Source organism: Spinacia oleracea, chromosome 2 (assembly GCF_020520425.1).
Source record: "Spinacia oleracea cultivar Varoflay chromosome 2, BTI_SOV_V1, whole genome shotgun sequence".
NCBI lineage: Eukaryota > Viridiplantae > Streptophyta > Magnoliopsida > Caryophyllales > Amaranthaceae > Spinacia > Spinacia oleracea.
In genome coordinates this window covers 72,258,294-72,267,423 of record NC_079488.1, presented here as the reverse complement: position 1 = coordinate 72,267,423, position 9,130 = coordinate 72,258,294, and the positions used below count along the sequence as shown (strand labels likewise).

Below are 9,130 nucleotides of genomic sequence, written 5' to 3'. Positions count from 1 at the left end.
AGTGATAATTAAAAAATGATTTTAATAAAAAAATAGGAGTAAATTATGATTGTTTTTATATATTTTTGCAGAAAACTAGGCATAGTAACAATTATCCAGGTGATGACTCGGCCACTCGGATCGGGAAATCGCCCATGCCCAAAATCTAATTTCTATATGAAGAATCGCATGCAATTGCATCATTGCATGGGAAACATGCACATGAAATCAACATTCATAATACTATATTGGTACCAAAATAAATTGGGAAATCTTGATTAAAAGTAGTAGCTTATTCTTAAAACTAGATTGTTTAAAAAAACACTAGCTTGAAATCTTAAATCTAAAATTAAAATAACAGCACACTTGAAATGCAATCCAAGAGAAGTAGAACATAGCATCAGGAGCAATCAACCTTGTGTTTTCTTCCTACCTAGAAAGAAAGATATTGTTGGGCAGATTGACTGCTAATGATGGTATATCATTTCAATTGAAGCTCCCGTGTGCCGTCGTCGATGCATCGAATCTCTAACACCGTCTACCGGAAACCACCACCAAGTGCCGGAGCCCAATAATCAGCTCCGTTTTCACTCCCAACATGTAATGTGCAAGACACTGGAACTAAGCATAGTCCTCTACTCCTCAAGTCCTTTGCCTCTTTATATAAATCCTAGCATTATCAAAAGGAAACATGATATCAGTTTTCAGTTTTTGATTTTATGATTTTCATAATCTCGTAATTTATTTTGAATTAAGAACTCAAACTTTGTTTAATAGGCATTAAGATTTTGAAAACTTGTAAAGAAAACCTAGAAACTATCCTTTATGGTGTTTTTAATTTATTTTTTAAAAACAGAAAATTGAAAACATAAATTAAAGATACCAAACGGAAAAAATTGGTTTTGTAAAATGGATCATGTAAAAGAATATTAAGGAGGCACTTACGCAAACAACTACGTCTGTTGATAGGAATCAACCATTTCCAATCATCTAACCTCCGGTTCTGAGAGTTCTTGACATTTTGAAATTTAATCTACCACTCAAACATGTTTTTATGCAAATATGAATGCTTTTATATGTGTCATTTTCAATTGGGGAGTGTTCATTCAATTGAATTAAACTTAATTGATATAAACTGGACTTATTAAATTTATTATTTTACATATTTAATTCTAAAATAAATGAAATAAGGTGAGCAAAACATAACTTTTTTTAGCTGGAATTAAAAATAATAATTTAAAGGGCCATTTACTTAATTACTAGAACTATAAAAAATCATGAAAAAGAAAATGTAACACATGAGAAGTAATTTATAAAGTAAAATATTTTTTCCATAAAAGATTTTTCTTTTTTGGTTTTGGTTGAAGGGTGCTTATTGTAAAGGCATTAGTTACCTGATCAGGACCTCCTTTTCTCTTCAAGCAATTGTCATTCAAGAGCTGTAGCAAAAGAATAAACATTAATTAATTAATTAATTAGTTAATTAATAAAGGCATTAGCATCTTCTAATACACTAATCAGCTTTTTAAGAGGAGTCAAATACAATTATAATTTGATCATTATTCTTCAATAATCACTGCTTTATTTAATTGCTTAACTTTTTTTATAATCTCAGGAAAGCTGCAATTTTTTTTAGTTTTAAAAACATGTTTCTTAAAAGAAGAACAAAAATTAAAGGGGTGAAAAAAGTGGCAGCTTTATTTTGAAAAATCAATTATTTTTAATAACCCAAAGTTTATGTACATGCCCTTAAAAAGTGGGGTTCATGGATCCAATAAAGCTTTACCTGACCAGGGTCTTCAGGAAATATACACTTCCTCTCCCCTTTAATCTACAAATAAAGCATTATCACATCATTAATATTAATTCTTCTTTGGAAAACAAAAAAAATGAAGAGGGCTTTTTAATAAATAAAATGTTGATAAACAAGGACCAAATTAAATGAATCAACATGAATAATCCTAAGCTGGAGGAATCAATTTTATTATTTTAATTTTTGTGAGGGGGAGCGTTAGGAACTTTGAATTTCAGAATCTTCTTTAGTTTTTCATAAATGTAAATTATTACGAAAATAGGATCATACAATTATCAAAAAAAAAAATTGAGTTGGTCGATGAGAAAATGAGATTAATGCAATTATATAAAAGTAGCAAAGTGATAAATGTCGCAACTTCCTACAAAATAATTTTTTTTCGCAACTATATTTTAAAATTTCATACAAATATATTATTAGATTGTAATTTCATTTTTTAATTCATGATTTACAAAATAAATGGAATATATTTTTACTATAACCATCATAAAAATCATTTCCTTCTTTTTTATGGATTTTACCTAGCTATTTTAATATTTCATAGTAAAAAATATGGCGTCGATAGTAAGAATAATTTGATGAGTTGCGGTTTACGTGGCATCCAATTGTGGTACCATTAAAAGAGTGACACGTAAGATTGCGACATATTTTATTTGTCGCAATTTGCACTACAAAAATTTGTATCTTTTATGACAACCTAATAACGACGGGTAAAAATCTCGTCGCAAAAGCTCGATAACAACCCAACAAAGACAGAAACAACCGTCGCAAATGTCTTTTACGACGGGTTAATGACGGGATTTTCCATTAAAACGGCCCCTTTTTATGACGGGTTCGACACGGAAAACCCCCCGTCGTTAATCAACAATTATTGGCCTTTAGCGACGGGATTTCCTATCGTTAATAGTACAATTTCTTGTAGTGTTGCGACCTTTATCATCGACCATAAAAGTATAATATCAAAAAGTTTGGATGTTCCAAACGACACGAGTTTCATAGCTGACAAATTGGCTTTCTTATACGGAGTATAGTTGTATGTCGATTAAACAAGTGTATCGCTATTCGACGTCCTCAATCGTTAAAAACGCCCTCATATTTATGGTGAAAGGACGATTTTGCCCTTGTAAAGAAAATTACCCCCTCCCCCTTCACCCTTCCCCTTCACATTTGTAAACTTTTTTTAATCGAATTTAATATATAAACAAATACATTTTTTAAACAAAAAATTCTAACAATTCTATTTTTTTCAATTATTTTAATTAAGAAATTCGATAGTTATTCAAATTTTTTTTTGGCAACACTTTTTTAAATATCCAAAACTAAAAACGAAATAATAAATTACGTTCGTTTTTACCTGGCGGGAAAAAAATTTTAATTCATTTTTTTTAAAAAAAACACAAGGGTCGCCCGGAATTGGCGGCCCGGACCATGGTTGGTCCACCCGGAATTGGCGGCCCGAACCATGGCTGGGCCGCCAATTTCGGGCGGCCCAACCATGGTTCGGGCTGCTAATTCCGGGTGGACCAACCATGGTTCGGGCCGCCGATTCCGGGTGGACCAACCATGGTTCGGGCCACCAATTTCGGGTGGGCCAACCATGGTTCGGGCCACCAATTCCGGGTGGACCAACCATGGCCCGGGCCGCCAATTCCGGGTGGACCAACCATGGTCCGAGCCGCCAATTACGGGTGGCCCTTGTGTTTTAAAAAAAATGAATTAATTTTTTTTCCACCAGGTAAAAACGAAAGTAATAATAATAATAATAATAAGTTTATCATTTCGTTTTTAATTTCGAATATTTTAAAAAGTGTTGCCAAAAATAAGAATTGAATAACTACTAAATTTCATAATTAAAATAATTAATATAATTGAAAAAAAAATATTGTTAGAAGTTTTTGTTAAAAATTGTAGTTTAAAAATTTATTTGTTTATATTAATTTCGATTAAAAAAAAGTTTAAAACTTGGGAAGGGGAAGGGTGAAGGGAGATGGGGGTAGTTTTCTTTAAAAGGGTAAAATTGTCCTTTCACTATAAATACACGGGCGTTTTTAGCGATGGAGGACGTCGAATAAAAACCCCCTAAAACAAAACTGATTTTAGTACACTTACGTGTGAATAGAACATAAAAGTTGTGTGATTGTGCACTAACAAAAAATATGTCTGGATTGGTTTGCTAAAATTATTTTCGCAATTAAATTACCCCTGGTTATCATCTGTGAAGCCGTGAACCTATATATTCCCAAAAAAGTACTCCATAATAGAGAGTTTAAAATCTTACAGGGTGAGGCTGCATCTTATTTCCTGCTCCGTTGTTTAGGTATGGAAGACTGAGGGCCTGCAAAATTCGAGGAGGGAATTATATGACCATATACACCCAAAAGAATGTTTTGAGAAATGTAACCCTTATTTGTTTATATTTGTATTAATTAATTAAATAATATTTCTAATTGTTTATGTATAAATTGATTGAATCTTTTTTGCCCATCCTTACCTCAATTTGACTCTGAAGGAATCTAATGTAGCCAATGGCTTCTAACAAGACAGAAGCTGTGTCAGTCTGCAAAAAGAGCAACCAAAAATGAGATTTACTTTGATCACAAAGTTTAAGTGATTTTGGCGCACTTCCTGTGATACTACAAAATAACAGTTTTATTGACATTATTGTAAATCAGTGTTCCGTTTTTCTATTCCTAAATAATTATACGGTGTAACAGTTTGAATGACATATTTGTCAATGTGCAACTTTTTTATTTTTGAAAACTTATAGAAGGAGAGAGAACACTAGAAGAAATTGATTAACCTAAAAATAGGGAAAACAAGAAGACAAATTAGACATGTTTTTAGAAAAATGAAAATTTTGAAAGAGGTATACACTTTATTGTTATCACTACAAGAATTTGTATCTTTAACGACAACCTAATTACGACGGGTCAAATATCTCGTCGCAAAAGCCTTTTGCGACGGGGCTAACAACCAAACAATGACGGGATTAACCGTCGCAAATGTCTTTTACGACGGGTTTACGACGGGATTTCTATTAACGACGGCCCCTTTTATGACGGGTTCGCGACAGGAAATCCTGTCGTTAATCAACGATTATTGGCCTTTCGCGACGGGATTTCTCGTCGTTAATAGTACAATTTCTTGTAGTGTATGATGCCTGGAAAAAGAGGAATTTGCATGTCATCATAATTGTTAGTTAGCTTAATTAACTTGCTAATCCAAAGTCATAATGGTGCTTAATTACTAATTATGCTTGACTAATAACATAGATGATGTGTAATAATGACTTAATTACCTTTCCAAAAGGTGAGACAAGCTGATGAAGGGAAGTTATTCTATCTCCCAATTTCTCCTTCCTCACCTGATTTTAACATCGTAAAAAAGAACGGAGATAATATTACTTAGTAGTCAGTATCATACAGTAAACCATAAATCCGATAATGACAGTACACAAAATATTTGTTAATAAATTCACCACATAATTTACAAATTACTCCGTAACAAATAAAAAAATGACAACAAAATAGTACATTTTATAAATACGGAGTAATTAAGACAAAATTAAGTCGGATATTGGTATGTCTTGATCTAAAGATGAGAGAATGAGAATAGAGACGAGAGGTAGGAAGAGTTAAGAAAGAAAGAATAATGAAAATTGGAAGAAATAGACATAAGAGAAAGACAAGAAATGTTACACAAAGTAGGTATGTAATTACATGTGTTTTTGTGCACTTATACTTGTGTTTTTCTGAGGAAGAAAAGATTTGGAATGGAGAAAATTCAATGAAAGTGAGAGTACCAAAAATCACATAATAATAATTCTTGCTAGATTTATTTTTTTACCTTGAAGGCTGTTGATGGAGTTGATGATGGTTGAACCTTGGCTTTCTTTGTTGCCCCACTATTACACTAAAAACATCCAAAAAATTCCAATTTTAGTTTTAACAAGGAAAAAAACAAAAAAATTAACCATAATTTTACAGATTACTTCCCTCAATAAAAAATAATATTTTTTTATAAATTACTCTATGATATACACGTACTCTGCATAATAATAATAATAATAATAATAATAATAATAATAATAATAATAATAAAGGGGTGCGAGCACATCTTATTTTAGTTTGTGGTGAATTTATCTTTCATAGAATGAGTTTTTGCATTCAGAAAGCGGTGGGAGCACAGCTTAGCTTGGTTCTAGACTTTCATCTAACTTTATGTAAATGTTTACACGTTTATAATAATAATAATAATAATAATAATAATAACAATAATAATAATTATTATTATTATTATTATTATCATTATTATTATATAATTATTATAATGTTGTTATTATTATGATTAATATTATATGACCAATTACTATTTTTTATAATATTATATGACTAATTAAATTTAGGAAATTCTAGAAAAAAATTCGTTTAGTTTTAAAATTAAAAATTAAATTTTTGACAGGGAGAGAATTAATTTTAATTTTCAAAATTAAATATAATTGAGAGTTATTCGGCATCTACAATAAAATTCAAAATCGAATATAAGATAATATCAATTTGGATTGACAAAAAAATTATTAATAGAAAGTCATAACGACATGTACAGTAAAAAAGTTGCAGAAATTACTACGATGATAATGAATGAATGACAGAATGAATTGAAAATAGTTTCACTTACCTCGGTAGAACGATCGAGGGCAGGAGGAGTAGGAGGAGGAGGTTGTCTAGAGTGAAGATTTTCACTACATATAGAAGAGGAGAAATCCAACAATCCGTTGTTGTTGTTGTTGCTGTTGTTGCTGTTGTTGTTGTTGTTGTTGGTGTTGTTGTTGTTGGTGCTACTAGTACTAAAAGAAGTAACACAAGATTGAGGAGACGAAACGGGAACAATATTATTGAGTTGAGGAAGATGATGATGAGACCAGTTTGCTTTATTAGCTGCAACTGCAAGCTGAAATTCTTGATCACTGTAATTATAACTATTTACTGAGGTTTCTTGCTTGACATCTACAACATGAGGATGAGGATGATGATGATGATGATGATGATGATGATGTTGAGCTTGTTGTTGAAGTACTACTTGTTCTTCCCAATTAGTTGTCTCCATTTTTTTTGCTTCTTCTTCAAAAAACACTCCACCCCTACATTCATAGATCAATTAAAATTTAATTAATTTTCGATAAGGGAATGATTAAAATGATGAAATGTTAGAGAAACTACATCCATTTTTATCAAGGTTACAACTTACATAGATCGGATCTAGCTATATGAAATCTATTTTAAGAGTAAAATCACCTTACTCTAATAGTATAGGGAAAGGAAACCTAATTAAGGAACTTAACAATAATCTTGAGACATGCATAGCAAAATATATTCATTAATTAAAAAAGGGATATGGTTGAGTTATTTTATTTATTTTTTTACAAATAGCTCATTTAACGAAGACGATAACAACCCGGTAAACTAAAGCAAACTAAATACAACAAACCACACACTAGAATGGATATGGTTGAGCTCATGTGTGTACGCGTGCGTGCGCGTGCCATGGTAGGAGTAACTGATAAAAGATAAACAAACGGATAGATAGATAGATAGATAGATCGATGAAGATTAAATAAATAAATAAAAATTAAAAGGGGGAGAGATTTACAAGAGAAGGTTGCTCCAAGACTCAGGAAGTTGTTGATGATGATGTTGTTGTTGGTCATCATGGTGGTGGTTAGTAGAATGATCATGAAGCCAAGAAGAAGAGGAAGCAGCTACTAAAGGTATACTCGTATTATATTGAGCATGGAATAAAACATTATTGTTACTTTCGTCGTCGTCATGGTGGTTGTTGTTGTTGTTATTAAGAGGCGGAGCTAGAAAAGAAGACGGCGGCGGAAGTAGTGGTGGTGGTTGATGGTGATGAGAAGACAAAATGGGTGGCCTCATCAAATTGTTATTAATGTTTGGCCACCAACTTGGATTTCCGGCCGCCATCAATTGTTGCACCGGAGAGTTTTGCAACACACCCCTATTCATCATATCTATCCTCTCTTTAATTTGTGTGTGTGTTTGTGTTGGTTGAAGGACCAAGAGAAGGCTTTTGTATAGAAACTTTTCTAGAGGACTTTCTTTGCTTTAGCAGTTTAGCTTATTAATAATAACTAAATAGTACTCCGTAATAAGCTAGAGAGGGAGCAAAGCCCAAGACATGTGTGTTTTTTTAATTATGGAGTTTCAATTAATAATCTCTCTATCTCTTTCTTGATTAATTTGCTTATTTGTGTGTAATTCTTTTTATCTTTCTAGTACTCCCTTTATGTATTAGTGTTTTTTCTGTTTCAATTGTAGAGTTTTAATAATCGATCTCTCTTTCTCTTTCTTAGCTTAACTGTGTTTAATTCCTTTTTATCTTTCTAGTGCTCGTCCTTTTTTTAGTTCTTCGTGTTTGAAATCTTACAACTATTTAAAATTTTAGAGAATTTACTATAGAGTTGTTTGTTCTCAATATATACAGAGTAGAAAAACATTGTCATATTTCATGTGAGTCTTATTTGATTCATCTCAATAAATTGTTTAAGAATTTCAAATTTTTATTAATGCGAAACTAAGATATATAAATGGTTAATTTTATTTTAAAAAAGGTCTATAAATGGTTAAATATATACACTGACAATTGCGCATTCCAAACGGGTAAATCAATAAGAAGCGGTGGAGTATTACCTTTCCTCTTTTATTTCTTAGTTTTATTTTATTTTATTTTATTTTATTTTTGAGGGGGCTAGTTTTTTTTTTCATCTCTCGCTTTTTAGGCTTTTGCTTTATCTCAAAATAAAAGTGGGGTAGAAACATCTTAAAAAATATGTGGAAAAAGTGTGGTGGGAAAAGGAGTATAGTAAGGAGGTTGGAATTTCTCATCAAATACTATCAAAAAGGTTATACATAAAACGAGAAAAGAAAACTAAAAAGAGACTTGGTTTTAGCCGCTGAGTAACTAAACTAATTAAATTCACAAGTGGTACGGTTGTAAATTAGGTTTCGTTCTATTCGACTTATTCTGAATTTATATTATTTAAATTTATCTGAACTTAATTTAAATTAATTGAACTTATCTGAAATTATTTTGCCTGAAAAATACTTTTTGTGGGTAAAACAGCCTGAAAAAAAAACTCATTTTTTTTTCTGAACTTAGGCTCTGTTTTGTTCGACTTATTTAGACTTATTTCTGACAAAATTAATAAGTTCAGGTAAGTTCAGTTAAGTTCAGATAAGTTCAGATAATTTCATTTAAGTTCAGATAATATAAGTCAGAAAAAATAAGGTTTTTCAGATATTTTAACACACAATAAGTTTA

At 31.2% G+C, this 9,130-nt stretch overlaps 1 protein-coding gene across 2 annotated transcripts; it reads right to left on the bottom strand.

Annotated features, from left to right (window-relative positions):
• Positions 1–227: 227 nt before the first annotated feature.
• Positions 228–8,085, bottom strand: LOC110799349 (transcription factor bHLH68). 2 transcript variants are annotated; one of them, XM_022004601.2, is made up of 9 exons: positions 7,442–8,081; positions 6,470–6,932; positions 5,639–5,704; positions 5,091–5,156; positions 4,284–4,349; positions 4,071–4,127; positions 1,766–1,810; positions 1,374–1,418; positions 228–649 (listed from the first exon to the last, which is right to left on the bottom strand). In XM_022004601.2, exons 1-9 carry the CDS (start codon positions 7,816–7,818, stop codon positions 518–520), a joined length of 1,317 nt encoding a protein of 438 aa, XP_021860293.1. In that variant the 5' UTR covers positions 7,819–8,081; the 3' UTR covers positions 228–517. The 2 variants fall into 2 exon arrangements, with proteins under 2 accessions (XP_021860293.1, XP_056692975.1); XM_056836997.1 differs by lacking the exon at positions 1,766–1,810 and having other exon boundaries at positions 7,442–8,085.
• Between the last annotated feature and the right edge of the window lie 1,045 nt (positions 8,086–9,130).

What these genes read in the sequence shown, in the direction of transcription:
- LOC110799349 (XM_022004601.2), bottom strand. Translation starts at nt 7,818, where the DNA reads ATGATGAATAGGGGTGTGTTGCAAAACTCTCCGGTGCAACAATTGATG. An exon ending in CTCCATCAACAGCCTTCAAG is followed by an intron (nt 5,157 to 5,638) that starts GTAAAAAAATAA and finishes TGTTAAAATCAG; the next exon opens with GTGAGGAAGGAGAAATTGGG. An exon ending in TCCTTCAGAGTCAAATTGAG is followed by an intron (nt 4,128 to 4,283) that starts GTAAGGATGGGC and finishes CGAATTTTGCAG; the next exon opens with GCCCTCAGTCTTCCATACCT.